The 18,712-nt window shown below is 30.2% G+C and overlaps 1 protein-coding gene across 1 annotated transcript in view; it reads right to left on the bottom strand.

Annotated features, from left to right (window-relative positions):
* Positions 1–14,217: 14,217 nt before the first annotated feature.
* The window catches only part of LOC129223822 (echinoderm microtubule-associated protein-like 2), a 106,666-nt gene continuing 102,171 nt past the window's right edge, over positions 14,218–18,712 (bottom strand). Inside the window, exons 17-21 of the mRNA XM_054858181.1 lie at positions 17,323–17,420; positions 16,567–16,654; positions 16,331–16,426; positions 14,682–14,812; positions 14,218–14,493 (exon numbers count right to left, since the gene is read on the bottom strand). Coding sequence (XP_054714156.1) covers positions 14,368–14,493; positions 14,682–14,812; positions 16,331–16,426; positions 16,567–16,654; positions 17,323–17,420 — 539 coding nt within the window. The 3' untranslated portion in view covers positions 14,218–14,367. The remainder of the gene's footprint in view (positions 14,494–14,681; positions 14,813–16,330; positions 16,427–16,566; positions 16,655–17,322; positions 17,421–18,712) is intronic.

Raw genomic sequence — 18,712 nt, 5'->3', positions numbered from 1 at the left:
AGGGGCAGGATGAATGACAGCCATTGATGACGTATAGCTCTCAAACATTGCGATTGGTTTCTTGATATGCGCTCCTTAATAATTTGAAAGTAAATATCTAGTATAAACTAGATGACGCCGGTAATTTGTTTACTTATATTTGTCTCTCGTGATTTAATTATTGGAAATTTGTATTAATTAATTGCTGTACGATTATTAACTAGTGTATGTATTTGTAACTAGTGGTTCCCGCAACGGCTTTGCCCTTAATATAAAAATTAAAAGTGTTTTTTGGTTCGCCTGTACATTTTCAAATAATGTATGGTGAATTTTCTCGCCAATTGGCTTGTACCTTTGTTACGGTTCCACGTTATGATAATTTCGTATCTCGCCAATTGGCTTGTGCCCATGTTACGGTTCCACGTTATGATAACTTCGTAATTTACTTGTCCATCTTATGATATTTTTGTTCTTAAAATTGGAATAGAAAAAGAATCACGTCGAATTTTCAAAAAATCGCTTCGAGGTGCACACCCCCATGCTACAAACTAACTTTGTGCCAAATTTCATGAAAATCGACCGAACGGTCTAGGCGCTATGCGCGTCACAGACATCCTACAGACATCCTCCGGACAGAGAGACTTTCAGCTTTATTATTAGTAAAGATAAAGATGGCAATTACAGCAGTGAAATTCTGTGTATTTTCACTTATTCATTACAGTTTGCTTTTATTTTTTTAATTTCTGTGTTTATTAACTTATAAATTAAAAAAATAATACTAATTCTATAGATATTTATTCCATTTATGATTAAATCATTTCCTCAAAATTTCTCAATTAATGATATACAAGTAAAAGAAACTTGTATTTCTACACCTTCTGCAACTTTCAAAGAATATGTATCAACAAATGTAGTTTTTTCATAGAAATGTCCCCCCCCCCGCTCGTCTATAATTTACATGATTATTGTTTTTTACATATCATTATTATTTATCACATCATGAAGATGTGATGGCATGAGTATACTTTTCAAGTGTTTTAATAATAAACAATCTCCATTTGCTGAGTGTACATTTCATATGATGCCCCCCCCCCCACCAGTGGCGGATCTAGCCGATTGTTTTGGGAGGCGCCATCCGAAATTTTTGAACAAATTCCGAACTCCCCAGAAATTTTATTAAAATGAAGTTTTAAAAACTCAATTTTTGGGGTATCGAGACATTAGGTGAAGGGGTGGATTTTGGAATCTCCCTTGAAAATGTTTCATAGTTTAAATTTCAGAGTAATTTTTGAAAATTAGGAAACTAAAAACGCATTTTGTCTATTTTTGATGATGTACGGAGAAAGGTGTGGTTTCGGGTGCTGGTCCCAAAATACTTTTTGAAAATAAAGCTTAGAAACCAAAATATTCTGCCATTATACATTGATAAGTTAGAAGAGGAGGGGTGCTCTTCAGCTGTCCAACCTAAAAATTCACCTTTAGGTAATGTCTGCTTACATTAAAAGAAGTGAAGGTGCTTAGAATCCTTCCTGGAAATATTTTGCCTTTGAGGCTCTAAAAATTCGATTTATAACTATATTTATACATATTTTAGATAGGGATGGAAGATTCGTGAGCTCTTCCAAAAAACCTCCTTTTAAAGCTATTATCACGACATAAACTAGGGAGGGAGGGGGTCGTATCAAAAATCGTTTGTAATTGAAGGTCCCAAAAAATTTCATTTAAGTTGCTTTTAAGCAAGTTAAGTGATAAGGTCTGGATAAACTAGTTTCCGTTGACATTCTTTTCAAATAAAAGACTTAAAATGCAACTTTTTCAAGACATTTGTGAAAGGGCATGGGAAAAGGGGTTCTCCTCCTAGTTTCGAAATTTAAGCCATAAAAACGAAAATTTAGGCTCTCTTTGGTCTTGTGAACAATAGGTATACTCTGAGAACCGCAGCATTTAGAGATCGTCCAAGTGTCTGTAGTTGGAATTAAGAAATGATGTAAAAGATAGAGAAAAAATTTTGGAAATAAAAGTTTCGTTTTGAGGATAGGGATATAATTTATCTCCCAATTAAGGCCTATACTTCTTTTTCAGTAAAACGCATGTGTAAAATTTTGTTATCTTCTCATAATAATTTTTTCTTTTTTTCTCCCTTAAAAAAAATTCCTGCAATCACAAGGCCATGGGGGCCATGGCCCCTCTCTAGATCCGCTCCAGCCCCCCCCCCCCCCACCATTTTTTTTGTTAAGTTCGATGCCATGTTATGATTTTATGCTTTAAATTAGGTTTTAACTTTTTGTGATCATTTAATCTTTTAATTTGTTCCTCTTCCTCCAAAACTTCAATTTGATCTTACTGCCTCCACTTTGAATGGCATTGTCAAACCTAAGATCAAATTATTTGCAGTAAATTATAGACAAAAAAAAGGATAAAAAAGAACTGGAAAAAATTCATAACTAAAGTAAAGTTTTCTTTTCACTCCAACTTTGTTTACATTTAGCTTCTCTTAGATTTGAACTTCAGGCGAGCAAATTTAAATGTGAGTTAGTGTCACCAATTCGAAAGTCCCTAATTTACATAAGTGGCTAAAATTATGAAAAATACTTTTACTCTAAATTTAATATATTTGGAAACAATCGCCTCAAATGCAACTTCTTACTTCACCATGCTGTCTGCGTCAGTGAATGTTAACAAGGGACACGGAGAGTCAAGGAGGACCTCTTGTCAGTTTGGTCACCCCCGCCCACAAAACTTATTGAAAATACTTTACTCCGAATCCCCCTGCCCCCCAAGGGTAGGGTCCCTAGCTTCCGACTAGGCTGACATGGCTTTTCGTCGGCTCTGAATGTTAATGTGTCAATCGTTAGAGTCAGAGAGTATGGTTTAATAAAACTAATTTCTGAGTTTAAGTGCGCTACATAAATTTCAATCCATCTTTTAGATACAATTAAGTCCATTTATGGTTTGTGGCAAAAGGTGCGCTCGTTACCGGAGGTGGTGGTTTGATTCCCCACAAATGCTCTGAGTGCAATTTCCTCTCTTTGTGCTGTAAAATTCTCGTATTGCCTTGCATATGAAATGAATATAAAAGTCCAAAGTCTGGAGGCAATAGCATCATACGCATGTCAGCCATACACACACACAGGGGGTCGTCAGCCGTACAGAGGTATCCTATTGGCAAACAATGCAAAATGAACTAAGATTTCATGTTTTCAGGTTTATTATTTTAATATGTCAACGCTTTGAAATTTTTTTTTACTCAAAACTTTTTAAAATTTTCCTATAGCAAGCAGGTACCTTCCCATTTTGGAATCTGTGTGCATGCCCATATCTTTATGCTGGGGTTCCGGCACTACAAGGAGAGAAAAACTACATTATGTGCATCAAAAGACCTCTGCTCAAAACATGAAAAAGATCCCAAATAAACTGGATTTATACTGATTTGGCATGTTGGACGTTTTAGCAGAAGTGAGAATGGATTTTTTTAAAAAAAAGAAAAAAAATTGAAAATTTTTGAGAGGTAGCAGTGAACACTCACCGTTTTTTGTTCAATTGCAAGAAACAGTTTTTTAATTCTAATTTTTTTCCTTCAATGTCTGTAAAGGACTTTTTTGCCCATACGGACTTATTGAACCTCAAATTTTCATGCATACAGATTTGTTTCAAGTTCTAATAATGCACAAAGAATAGAAATATATATTTATAGTAAACTAGCAAAAATACCCGGCGTTGCCTGGGTCAGTAATAATTATTAGAAAAAATCGTAACTTGCTTTTGTTTTCGGTTTTAAGTGAAAGAATTTAAAACACATCTTTTTGACGTGATTAAAAATCGAGTTTCTTCCTTACCCATAAAACTGAAATAGCAATAAGTATAAAGAACAAAGTAGTATTGATTTAGAAACGAAAGCACTATATTTAAGCATATACACAAATTTAAAAATCATGAAATTAATCTTCTCATGTTTAAAAAGATTAATCTGTTGATACTTTTTTTTTTAACATGGAGTCTAAAACCTTCTCTGTATGGCTAATGAAGTACGAAGTGATTAAAAAAAAAAGTAGCTGCGCTCGTAATCGTACTTGCTTTAGTTATTTCGGGAAATTTCAATCATTGTGGCTCTTGGTGCGATTTTACCGAATTTGCGAAAGTCGTTTCGGGATACCTTCGATGATGCTCCCCCATTCTTTCCTTATTTTGTAAAACGATATATTAATTTTCGTTACAGAGATATCGTCGCCAGATGCTGAGATATTTTTGGTCACCATAAAATGGCGCTAAACAGTTTCATCCGAAATGTTACCGAAATAAGTAATAAAATTTGGTGATTGTTTGAAATTGTGCAAAAAGGAAAATTAATGGAAGTTTTTGTGCTGTTTATGGATTTGCCTAATTTAGTTGCTGGATTATTTAATACAGTAAAAAAAGTCTTTTGAAAATTTTTTGATTGGCGATATTTTGTTTACATGGTGAAAGCTGAGAAACATTATGACGTAGTCTTCGGCTTCAAAAACAGCAACGTTGAAAAAACTGCCAAATGCATCAGCTACGGAAATCTTTCTGCAAATATTTTGGCGATCTGCAGGTTGTTTGGATAATGAGTAAGTGTTCAATCAGCATAAATAATAATAAAAACCATTAATTACATTAAAGTTCCGTTTAAATGGAAAATCATCAGCCAAATCATGTATTATTTGCCAATCTTGTGCAAAAATCTTACTTCAAGATTTGACTTGAGAAAAGCCTTGAACAATCACGAAAAGCAAAGAAAGTCAGCAATACAACAATTGTCGCTATCGACAGGGAGTTGAGATGATACACTAGATACTGTATTGAGTTGAGGAAAGCCTTCGAACATGGATCTAAAAAGCTCATAACTCGTTTTTTATTCTACTTAGAAATTTCGAACAGGTGCCATCTTCAGCAGAAAAATCAGAGCTTTCGATGGACATATAATGTAAATATGTGCAAGTATTTTTTCATCCCAATATTAGAGAATTTATACAAAAATTGTGTTTTATTGCCCCCCTAAGGGGGTTTTGCCCCCCATAACGGGACGAAAACTACCCTATGTGTTATTCTGATGCATAAGCTATATTATTGTAAAGTTTCATCAAAATCCGTTCAGTAGTTTTTGCGTGAAAGAGTAACAAACATCCATACATCCATCCATACATCCATACATCCATACAGACAAACTTTCGCATATATAATATTAGTAAGATTACTCCTTAAATGATCTGACGGTAACAACTTCAAATCACCATGTAAGTTGCATGCATTAAAAAAAAAAAAAAAAAAAAAAGAGGCTAAAATCTTTGATCCTGCATTGCATATTTTTCACTGGTTGAAAATATCTTTGACTGGTTAAGCTAAAAAATTTTACATGCATGCTAATGAATCACAATACTTAAAAATTCCATCAAAAAAAAAAAAAAAAAAGTCACAAAACTTCTATTTAATTTTAATATAATATGCTAAATAAATAAATGAAAAGCATTTTATTACATTAAAAGTTCCTATCAAAATATCAAATAGCGAATGAACTCCATATATTGCGAATCTCGTTAGCAGACCTCGTTATCATAACCCAGCTTCATTCATAATTACCATACCTAAGCATTCAAAGTTGAACAATATGCTACATCTTTAAAAAACTGTAATTCCTTAAATAACTGCAAAATAAATTCTGATTCTCTTGAAACTGGGATGTGATGATAGATCAAAATTTTGCAAATTTTTGGAATCATCACTCATCATTTATTCTTGGATGATAATGTGAAAAGATATAGAATAGACAAAAGTTAACTTTTGCTATAACAGCATTGGTAATATAGCATATTTTCTTGTGTCAAAAATTTAGAAGATGTGAAGAGAAGAAAGAGAAAAGATAGAACGTGAAAAGATACAGAATTGACCAAAGTTAGTCTTTGCTACAACAGCATATTTTCTTGTGTCAAAAATTTAGAAGATGGTCAATTTTTTAAAAAAATCTAGAAGTTCTTACCAGAATTAAAAAAAAAAAGTCAAAAAATAGGTTGCATTGTTATTTTTGTAGACATTATTTAACTTTATTAAATAATAATACTAATGTAAAAAAAAATATATAAAAATACTAGCTTTTACCCGCGGCTTCGCTCACGTTCATGTAGTTTTCCCAATTGATTCAAATTAATGGTCATTACAGGCAGAGGTCAAATAGTTACCAAAAAATTGTTTGTCTCTATTTTCGTCGACATTTCAGATTGCCTGCCCCTTAAATGTATCAAAAGGTATGATTAAAACTGAAAATCAGGGGGAAGGGGACTAAATGAAATGTCGGCAAAACTGGGAAGACAATCAAAAATCACAAAAAATAAATCACGAAAACGTTCAGGAGTTGTAAAGAAGTCAGTTTGGGTAATTCTCAAAAAATCCAATTCGAGTAAGGTCAACTATTTTTAAATAAAGGGAAACAATTCCCTTGTAATCCCGATCTCAGTCACATGCATAATATCCAGCGCTACACTGGCAATCTAAATTATTGTATAATGTATAACTTCTTACCCTAGAAATCGTCTCAAAACAGGGTCAGCAATCACTACAAATCCTTATTCTAATAATATCCCTTTAGAGTCAGAACACCAAACCTTGAAAATCCCCACCAGAAGGAAATCAACTGTTTCTAAATAACGTAAACGGTCCTGATTACAATATGAAAAAGTTCAGAGTAAAAATACCATTAAAATCAGAGTAAGCACAATAGTTTTTTTTTAAAAAAAGTTCCCATTTAAATGAGGATAATAGTACAAAAAACTTCCCATTTCGCAAAGAGAAAAAAATCTCATAAGTCTCTATTAGAATAGTCTCTATCAGCATTTTCAAGCATTTCCCTCTGATGATCTCAGTTATGATTATTTCCAAAAATCTTCATCAGTACAGGTCTCATAGGATAAAAAACAAAAACAAAATAAAAGGAAGAACAATATTCTCTATTGTCGCCATTAATATAGGGACATTCATTCCCCAAAATCCTAATTAGCATCATTAAACCTTAAAAATACACACACAAAAAAAGAAAATCAAAAGTTTCATAAAACTTTTAAATAATTCGCCAATGCACTAAAGTAGTCGCCTGGTAAGAATGCAGATAAAAAATGGATTTGGTGGATTAATTTACATTTTAATATTAGTTTTAATGTTATTTAACAGTGTTGTTTCACTAATTTGGGGGATTAATTTCAACTTCAATACCTTATAGCACTTAATGATCTTTTTACCAAAATTAATTTGGCGGAATTTTTACATTTTAACGCAACTTTTGTAATGGCTGTAGCGCCAAAATTTTTGAACACTCGTCCCGAACATGTTATCATAACACTGCCTATCAAATAAGTTTTTAAAATGTCATTTTTGTTTAGTTTCATTTTATATTTCTTGCAATTAAAAACAACGTTAAAATGAAAAAAAAATCCTAATCCATTATTTATCGCCAAAGGACCACAGTACCATACATTCGGCAGAGACTTGCCAAGTTTATGAAACTGCGTAAAATGTTTGGTTAATCTATATTCATTAGATATGATTTTTAATTACGAACAGAAGATGCTTTAAAGAAAACGTTTTGCATGTATTTGGCCGTTTCTGGCGAAAAATAAATCTTTCTTCGACGGTAACTGGGGGTAGGGGGTAGACTCTATTTCATAACTTTATTTAGTTACCAGATAATTGTACGTAGCAAAAATACCCGCCGTTGCCTGGGTCTGTAATAATTATGAGAAACAATATCGTCACTTTTATTCGTTCTCTGCTGTAACTGAAATAACTCAAAACACACCACTTTGACGTGATTAAAAATAGAGTTTCTTCCTTACATATAAAAGTAAAATGGCAACAAGTATGAAGAACAAAATAGTATTCTTTTAGAAACAATATTTAAGCATTCACAAATTAGAGGAGTTTCCAAAATATAAAATTAAACTTCACTTGTTTTAAAAGATTTATCTTTTTAAAAAATGTAGCCACCCATAATTCCTTACTGCGATTTAAAATGTTATTAAATTTGCGTTAATCGTTTTGCAATACCTTAAATGAGGCTCCCCCTCCCTACTTTGTAAAACTGTGTGTTACTAATTTTCATCGAAGAGATAGTGTCACCAAATATTGAGATACTTCTCGTGATTATAAAATGATGCAACCCGAAATGTTTCCAATAAACAGTAAAAATTTGTCAATTGTTTGAAATTGTGTGAAAAGACAAATTAATGGAAGTTTTTGCTTAATTTAGTTGGCGAATTATTTTACGTGTTAACAAATTTAGAGAAAGAAATATTAAAGAAATGGTGACATTTGGTTACAGGGTGAAAACGGAGAAACAGTATTGCGTAGTCTTTAGCTTCAAAAACAGCGACAGTTGAAAAAATGCCAAATGCCTTAGCTATTGAAATGATTCCACAAAAAAAGTTTGGCTAGATTCCAGCTGATCGATTAAATACCCAGTCAATACAAATAAATAAAAAAAACCCCATCAATTGCCTCAAAGTTGCATTAAAATGGAAAATAATCAGTCAAATCCATATAATATTTGCCAATCTTGTGCAAAAATCTTACTTCAAGATTTGACTTGAGAAAAGCCTTGAACAGTCAAGAAAAGCAAATATAGTCAACAATACAACAGTAGTCGCTATCGACAGGGAGTTGAGATGATACACTAAATATTGCATTGAGTTAAGGAAAGCCTTCGAACATGGAACTAAAAAGCTCATAACTCGTTTTTTATTCTACTTAGAAATTTCGAACAGGTGCCATCTTCAGCAGAAAAATCAGAGCTTTCGATGGACATATAATGTCAATATGTGCAAGTACTTTTTCATCCCCATATTAGAGAATTTATACGAAAATTGTATTTTCTTGCCCCCCTAAGGGGGTTTTGCCCCCCATAACGGGATGAAAACTACCCTATGTGTTATTCTGATGCATAAGCTATATTATGGTAAAGTTTCATCAAAATCCATTCAGTAGTTTTTGCATGAAAGAGTAACCAACATCCACATACATCCATACAGACAAACTTTCGCACATATAATAGTAGTAAGATAAAGAACATATTGGATAGTAATTGGCATAGATTAGACAAAACTACATTTCTTTCCTTCAAATGAAAATTTTTATTTTATTGAAGTGTATTTCATAGATCACATGAGATTTTTTTATGTACAAGATCTTTACAATTCAAAAACAATAAGCTGCAACAAAAAGACAACAGTTTTTAATACTTCGTAATATCAATTGCATTACACATTCATATGTATCATGCATATTTTAATAGCTCTTTACCTTGATTGTATAAAATAGCCTTTTTGAATTAAAATAAAATTTTTAACATGATTATATTTTAGCATGAGAAAACACTCAAACGATAAGTCATGGCATATAAAGTTGCCAAATCTGGTTTGTTCAATACATATTTTCCCTCATTTGATAAGGAAATTTAAAATACAATTTTCTTGATTTATTTTTCTCATTTAAGATGTAAGCTAATGATGATTACTTTAACAATATCATTTAACATGCCTTTCCTTAGTTATGTGGAATATATCAAATTTATTCACAGAACAACATTGTGCAAATACCTCTCAAATGTAATACAATAATACAAAAATGTAGATTTCTTCTCGTTTCAATGTGAATTTTTTTTAAAATACAAAAGTTAAGAAATATTTCAAGTCATAGAATTTTGATAAAATGTTTGACGCACGTATTAGGGCACAATAATGTAGTAAATACTGCCACTAGAAAATATTTAGCTTCAAGTACATTCAACAATTCAATTAAAAAACAAACAATAGCAACATATATCATACACATTCATTCAATAAAGTTGAATTCTTACTATTACTCATAAAATTTATCACAAAAGCTTATGCATCACATTTTCGCCTCAACAGTTATTGCTATATACAAATCATATCTAACATTCAAACATGCACTCAAATTTACAAACTCAATCATCAGAAAAGCCAACATTATAGCAGACAACAATTTTTCAATATTTAAATGCATTTTTTTGGCATCATTATAAATTTATTGACGTTCAAATGCATGTATGTAATGAAAATAATTTATTTAAAGATTTAATACTAAAATTTCCATGATAACCTGTAAAAAGTATTGCTTTTACAAAACTTTATATCTTAAGAAAACTTTAAAAAATGTTCAGAATTGTACTGAGAAAAAACGCTATTTTTCGTACTCTAATGTTTTTAATATGACAAGAAATGCTTGGAGGTTTCATATAACAAATCACAAAATTACTTAGCAGTTGATAAGCATTGCCAATATTAAGTAACATTGTAAATAATGAACTCATGTATTTGGCTAAAACATAGTGTCAGCAAATATTTTTTCTGAAAACAAGTATTGCACAGACAAAAGCACGAAACAAGTAACTACATTCAAGCTTTTAGTAAAGCATTAAAATATTAAACTTAAACTTGTAATATGGTGAGTTTGGGAGTGTTTCACATCCGAATGAACAAATAACAATGCAATTATTCCAAAGCAAATTCCTTCTTAATGTTTAGTTTAATGGACATTAGATCTCAAGTTATTCTTGGGGAAGACTTTCATTTCAAATGAAAAATTGCCTAAACCGTCAAACTTCAAAAACATCATAAACACAACATTTGTATACACAACAGAAAATCCCTTTAGTTTATTACAAAGTGAAACAGAATAAATTATGTAAGAGCTATTATTTGCAATCATGTGCACAAATAAGAAGTATTTCTTTAATATGCACACCCTATGAATTATAAAAATAATTTTGAAACTTCAATATTTTTTATGAAGTTAGATTTGTTAGTATATTCTTAAAAATGATTTTGTGATAAATTTAGTTCTCTTTCTAATTTTCATTTAATAAATAATTTAAACATATACGTTTTGATTTAAAGGGCAGAATTTAATTTATTTTAACCAACACTTGCTGCTTAAAATTTTTCAGCAAGTAAAAAAAAAAGAGAAATCTTTTAAACATTTTTTACATTCACTTAGCACATATTGGGACTTGATTTTATTTAACATTTAAACCATTTTTATTAAAAAAAATAAATAAATAAAAGTTAACAATATGCATAATAGCATTAAAAGTTCTTTGTCAGATTAAAATAAAACTTCAGTCAAGATAATAATACTAAATAAAAACATAACAAAGCTAGAAAACAATGATGACGAACAACTGCATTCACTAATTTGAGGAGGGAAACACTTCATTGTTAAGTAAATGAGCAATTTACACATAGGAAATTCTTTTCTTGTTTATACTTGTTTGTCATAACATAGACTTCCTGCAAATTTCAACAAATTAGTTTTAAAACAAATTTCAAGGTAGAAAATTCAAAAATAAGAAATTTTTAGTTTCTTGGAATGTTTATTTTAATGGTGGTTTATTTATTTTATTTTTAATGATGTATAATAGCATCACTAATGTTATACCCTACAGAATTGAATGCTAATTTTTTATTTGTTAAAAACTAATCAAGTCTAACAATTCTTTTAGGATCACAACAATTTAAAAAAAATTCACTAATTTAACAAAATGTCTTTGCAAGTATAAATTATTGCCAGTGGTTTTACACAAGCAAGTTTAGTTGAAGTATTAAAACAACAATTTTGAATGTCAAAAGCATTCAAAATAAATGATCAAGTATAAAAATCAAATCAAAACAATAGCATAGTATTCTTGACCAAATCCATATACATTTTTAACTTATAAAATGGTTAAAAAATTACTACACTAAATTATTTACCCTCAACATTTACACTATGTTGCTCATAACATATTTTGAAATTACTTTCCAATAAAAAAAATCTTTAAAAAACATATAATCTTGAAATAAACAACCATTTTAAACTCAAGACAAGAACAGTATGTCTTCTGATTAGTCATTACTCACTTGATTGAATATTCGTAACATGATGGTCATTTTTACAATTTAAAACATACCATCTATTTACAAATTGGAAGTTATTACTTCCTACAGGACATTTTTGCTTTTAAAAGAAATATATTTGTAAGTACAGCCAGTGGAAAGAAATATTTGTGAGAAATGAAAAGGTGTACTTTTCACTGCGCAGATCTTGTTGCCAAATTTTAATTACAAAAAAAAAAAAAAAAAAAAAAAAAAAAAAAAAAAAAAATAAATAAAAATAAAAAAATCTTATTTAGATTACTTACATATTGCTTTTAATTCAAAAAGCAGACATTAATTTTCTCAAAAAGGTGGTTCAAAACTAATTAACATTAATTTTGTGTGTGTTTTTACAGAAATAAATCTTATATTTCAGGGGAATAGTCTCCTCGCATTCACCCCCAAACTCAGCATTGAGTACAACAATTTAAAAATCAAAATTACATGAAGTGCATTTCCTACAAGAAGAAACTGGAGTTGAATTCTCAAGACCATTCTGCATATTTTGTTCTGCACAAAAGCTTTAAAAATGTTTTCAGTATATCAATTAAAAAGTCAACATCTAATAAACACATCATGTGATAGATGATACTGATGCAGAAAACAAAATACAGCCTCAAACACAAAAACTGAATAACATGAAAACAACTAAACAACCATTTAAAAGATAAATAATCAGACCATGAGAAACGGACTCATGGTCCCAAAGTCTATAATATATATATATATATATATATATATATATATATATATATATATATATATACAGGTCTTACGGTTTCATTTTCATCTAGTACATAGCTTACACAAAAACAATTACTCCATTAAAAAATTTTGAAAAAAAAAAAAAAAAAAACCCCTCGAATTATGGCTAAAAACAATGGTGTCTGATATTTTTTTATTCAAAGGGTACAATTGACATTAAGATGAATCTTGCAGGCCAGAACAAATGTTAAATTTAAATACGGTTTTAGGTAACTTTGAAAAACACTGAAAAGGAAAGAAAATTACAAACCAAGAATTGTTGCTATCATTACTACACGCTTATGTTCCAGAAGGCTAGTTTTTAATTTGTAACAATGAACACAAAAACAGCCGCTGACGCCCCACGTACTATAGGTTAGACACCATTGGCTAACAATACTCCTGATAAAGTCATTTTTCCAAACAAAACAAAACTAAATCAAAATCAGTTCATCCCTTGAGGTGCAACGATGCCACAGATAGACACATAGATACATAGGTCAAACTTATAACTCTTTTTGTGTTTGGGGTTAAAATCAAACTACTAAACTGTTTAAATGTCAAAAAAGATAATATCAAATCTGTGGAACAGAGCTTAAAAAAGTAGTTTTCATTTTGATAGGTACAACATAAGTACATTAAAACATTTAAACAAGCATAGTAGAGATTTATAACATATCTAAAAATATCAGAGTGTTTGTTATTATGTGATTCTGAAAATTTTAACAGAATAAACAAATAACAATGCATCACCAAGGCTGAAAGAAGATGATGTGTACCAAGAACAAACTGTAATGAGTAACATTAAAATAAAAGTGCATCTCACAAGATGATTGACATTGCATTCAAGAATGCATTTTCTTGACTAAAAATAAGAAATTCATTCATTGCTTTGAATATTATGTGTTATTTCTCAAGTGTGTTTTTCTGTGGGTGTGCTATAACTTTTTTTAATACTTTATGAAACTTGAAAAGTAAGGCATCATTTAAAAATATTTTTCGCTGCTACTGGTGGAAAATAAACAAGCAATTCAAATTTGTGGTTATTTTTTGATAAATTACGCTTAAAAAAACCTGATTTTTGAATTACCGCTGTCAAGATGTCATTACAAGAATTTAGATTAACTGGTAACAAGAGACAGAATAATAATTAAAAAAAAAAAAAACCCTTAAGGTTTTAGCATGAAATGCATAAAAATGCTGTACTAAAGATTTTTTGCATAAAACTTGCTTTGTGCTAAAATAAATTTCACATCTCAGCACATATGCATCCCGATTTCAAGAATACTTTTAATAGACTGGTTTTGTAAGCATTTTCTAAAAACAATTACGTTCAACATTGTAAATTTTCATGAGACGATCGACAGCTAAATATGTCAAATTTACTTTGGGGAGAAGTCAATATGAAATGTTTAGACAAATTAATTTTAATACTTATAACATTGAGATATGTATCTTGCCAAATTTTTTAAAAATATTTTCTCAACACACTTATAAAGTCTTTGATGACATAATTGCATAAAACTAATTTCCTGATACTGGAAAAACTTAATCTCACAAATTAAATTATACATGTAATCTACATCACTTTGCCTTAATTTACTCTTTTAACACAAATAATAAAATATTTACATTTGTTGCTCACTCAACATAAGGCTAGTACAAATATATTCTTTTTTTCAGAAGTAGCTTATATTAGGCCAATTCAAGTCAAAGCCCACTGCATTATGCTACAATCTTTCCCTCCCAAAGATATTAAGCGGGTGTCATCAGGAATGAAGTCGACTTTAGTCACATGACTGCTATGACCACCATATGAATGATGAGGTGACTGCAAAACAAAATAAAAGTTATGAGATGAACAAACGCTTTAAACAAAAAAAATTAAATTCTCATATTACAATCTCAACCAGGAAAAATTGAATAAATACACAATTTACATCAATTAAAACAGAGTCAGAAAATGTAGAGGAAACTAATGAATCTACACACCAAAATAATAAAAATTTGGAACATTACCCTTGGCTGGCAAGCTGGATAGCTATAAATATTAACTTTCCCAAAATCGTCTCCAGTGGCTAAAACCTTTTGATTGTGTGCACGAGAACATGTATTTATATCAGAACCATCAGCATTTTCTGGCCAAATACCTAATAATACAAAATAATTTTGTGATGATATTTTATTTCGTAAAAAAGCAGAAAAATAATTTACAATTTTGCAATTAAACCTACAATAAATAATTTTCAATTTAACATTTGATATTGTTTTTGTTTCTCATGTGATTCTGCGAATCCTTTCTCAAGTCAAACAATAATATTTCTGTCTTTTGCTTTCACTTTTTCAAAACTGGAAACGAAGTTTTTAAGAACATCATCACAAATAAAATACATAAAGCACTTAACTTTTATTTCACAGCGGAAAAATAAATGAGAGATTTTTTGCATATAATTAGTAGTTTGCATAGTACTGATTTAGAATGTGAATTTTTTTGTCTTTAGCCCTGTAAATTAGATGCTTAGCTGGAAAAATACAGAAAATATGTTTCCTGAAAGATAATACAATGTAGTATGCTGCAATACAATTAAAAAAATCGAATTTCTAAAACTGAATTTTTTAACGAAGATGTGAAATTTTGCTTCAATATTTAATTACGCCAAAACTTTTCAAGATAACTTAATCAAATTTTTTTAACAGAAAATTGGATAAATTTTTCAAAATTGTGTGAAAGATTGTAAAAATCTGATAAAAATTTTCGTATTATTATTATTATTTTTTGTCATTTATTGGGTTTTTTTTCCTCAACATTACAAATTGTAAGTAATAAGTTATTATTATAGGGGATTTTCGCAACTAGGTGCACCAAGCACTGTTATCCCATGCTAATTTCATTACCCGAGCAATGCCGGGTACAAGAATGCTAGTTGATCATAAAATGTTTGCTTTCCTGAATAAATGAATTCTTCAAGAATATGAGACGTTCATATTAATTTGAAAGTTACTAAGAAAGTTACAATTTAAATTAATCATCAATAGTAATTTCTCTCCCCCACACAAACAAAATCAATAAAGCACAAAACTGATATGTAATACACAAGATATAGATTTCAAGTATGGGTGAAAGAAATGGGCAATAAGCCAAAAAAACAAGTACAAAACTCAAATTTTGTAGGAGAGAAAAAAAGTGTTTCCAAAATCATTTCCAAAAGAGAAAAATACAAAATCTCTGCCATTCACTGAGGCATTGAAGTTTTTTTTTTAAATAAAAATACTACAGGCATATAAAAAAATTTTGTTACATAATTTTACTGCAACAAATACCTCATAATTCTCATAACTATCATTTAATTGCAGTCTCTTGCAAGATAAAATTTAAGTTCCAGTAAGGAAATGTTTATAAGTGCAACCCAGGTTGCAAAGTTTAATTTCTATGTGCAATTTCAGATTTTGTACTTCATATTTTTTCTTTTTTTGAACCAGAATTCAATATATTTATGTGAGAATGCATACATGAGAACATACAGCTACCACACTTTTTTTGTTAGGAATTAAGCCCTGAATACAACATATATTATATAAAACCATAGCATTGAAAATGGTACAGATATTCAAAAAAAAAAAAAAAAAAAGCACTCTTATACAAAAAGAATAAAGCCCAAAAATATTACCAAAAACACTAAAGCCTAGTGTACATGTTTGTGTGTGAAATTTCATATCTCTGGCAATTGACATATTGCTAACCTGTCTACAAACACCAGCATTCCCTAAAAGTGAAATTTATTTCAAATTATTTCAAAGATACATAAATTTAGTTTCACTAAAAATGACTAAATTTATCAGCAATTTTAAATAAAGAAAGTCTTAATACAACTTATATTTGTATATCACAACAGCAAAAACTTACAATATAAAATTTCATAATCTCCAGAATTAGTTTGAATGTATACGCTGTCTTCTGACCAATCAAGATGAGTAACAAAACTAGAGTGTCCCTGGAAATATAATTGGTTAGGACACTAAAAGATTTGATTGAAATGACATACATTGGTAACAAATTAACCAAAGGATTAATATACAGAGTGAATATTTCAAAAATTTTAATATTTTGATTTCTAAAGTTTTTAAAAGACAAAATTCAATATTAAAAAACAATTGTAGGGCCTACTGAAGTAAAAATGACAACAAGTGTCAGGTTTATTTTCTTTCCTCAAGGTTCATTACCAATGCACTTTATATAACGCATTTTGGATTTGCTTACTTTTTGAAAATACAGTTGGCTCTCTGTTTCACGACGCTCTATTTAATGACTTTCTCTATTTAACGACGGCTTTTCAAGGTCCCATCTGGTCCGCCATAGTGTTAAAAGCATTCTATTTAAAGACGCTTTCTACTTAAGGACGATTTTTTATGGTTCCTTGAAAGTCGTTAAACAAAAAGCCAACTGTACCATGCAAGAAGTAATGTTCCATTTAAAAAGTTCAACAAAGAATGGCTGATTAACTTTCAAAATTTAAGGGTTAAAAAAAAACCCTGATGGAATGGGCAGTTAGAAACAAACAGATGTGATGTTTAAGGAAAAGCATGGAATGTTAAAGATAATGCAAACCCCGTAAAATGACCCGGTTTTGCGCAAGTTTTTAAAAATAAATGTGAAAGTTACCATACAACGTCCTATCCTATTGTATTTCTTATAATCATCATCTACTTGGTAAACATAAATATAATTATCATGAGATCCAATTGCAAGGAATCGACCATCTGAAAAATATTAAAACAAAATCTGAACAATTTCACACATCGAATATAATCAAGGATTTTCAGTTTTATTTTTTTCTTTGTTAATTCAAAATTTCCATTATCAATCAATAAAAATTCAATCCCAAAACTAAGAAAAATGCGTCTTATCTCAACAGAGGTGATTTTTAAAATTCAAGAAGAATTGTCAGTAAGTGATACAATTTGCTATCATATCTGCAGATGCTGAAAGAAATTCTTCTGCCACTAGGCTTTGTGATTTTATAAAATAGAAAATTTGAAGATATCAAGATTTTTTTCTACTTTTTCAAATTTTAATGAAAATTTATTGCAATAATTTCAGTAAATACATTTTGATGCAATTGCAATTGCAGGGAAAAACTTGAATACTTAGATTGGTTTTTAATAATTAGGACATAAAAAAAGCTACAGCGCATTTTCAGAAATATTATAGTTAATCATAATCCAGGTTCTAGTTATAGCCCGGTCAATTTAGACATAAAAATAGTGATCAAATAACAAAAATTCCGGGAAAGCTAAATTTTTGTAGATACCTTGGATTTAGCATTATAAATAAAGTGCCAAAAGTCCCCATCGATCCCATGTGCACTAAAAAAGTTATTCGGGGTCAAAGGTCAAAATTTTAGGTTTTTTGGATTTTTCTCAAAAACGGTAAGTTTTATCGAAAAGTACCTCAGACCAAAGTTGTAGATCTCAAAATTCTCTATAAAAATGGTCCTCATGATTTTTATCTCCAACACCAAACCATTTCCTAGATATTGCGTACTCTCAAAAGACAGTCAGTCACTTACAGAATCCCCTCTAGTCGCATGGCTTTGAATAACATCTGGCTATTCTAGTTCGTGTGCCATTGTTCACGTACCTGGAGGTGCCCAAACCACTAAAGGCATGGGCGCACCCCTCAATATCGTGGACCCCCCTAAAAAACAAGAGCCTTCTCCAAAAACTGAGAAAATACTCCTCTAAACAACCCCCCCCCCTTTAAATGTTTTTTGAGCTCTCAAACTGTAACCACATTTCATACAATAAAACATAGTTTGGCTGGCGAGTCGCATTATTATCTTGACTCCTGACAATGTTTGGCCTTAGTCATACATTGTAGTTAAGATTTCTAGATTCTAAAATCAATCTCTCTTGGTTAGACAACAAACTGTGGTTGACGCTTCTTCATTTAATTTTGCGCATCGTCTCACTGCTTTAGTATAACGTGAGGTATTGGAAATCATATAATTCAATAGTTATGCAATCAAGCACCATTTCTTTTGAAGTTTTAT

The sequence above is a fragment of the Uloborus diversus genome, chromosome 6 (genome assembly GCF_026930045.1).
Source record: "Uloborus diversus isolate 005 chromosome 6, Udiv.v.3.1, whole genome shotgun sequence".
Taxonomy (NCBI): Eukaryota; Metazoa; Arthropoda; class Arachnida; order Araneae; family Uloboridae; genus Uloborus; species Uloborus diversus.
The sequence above is the reverse complement of the archived record's forward strand: the minus strand, read 5'-3'. Positions and strand labels throughout refer to the sequence as shown.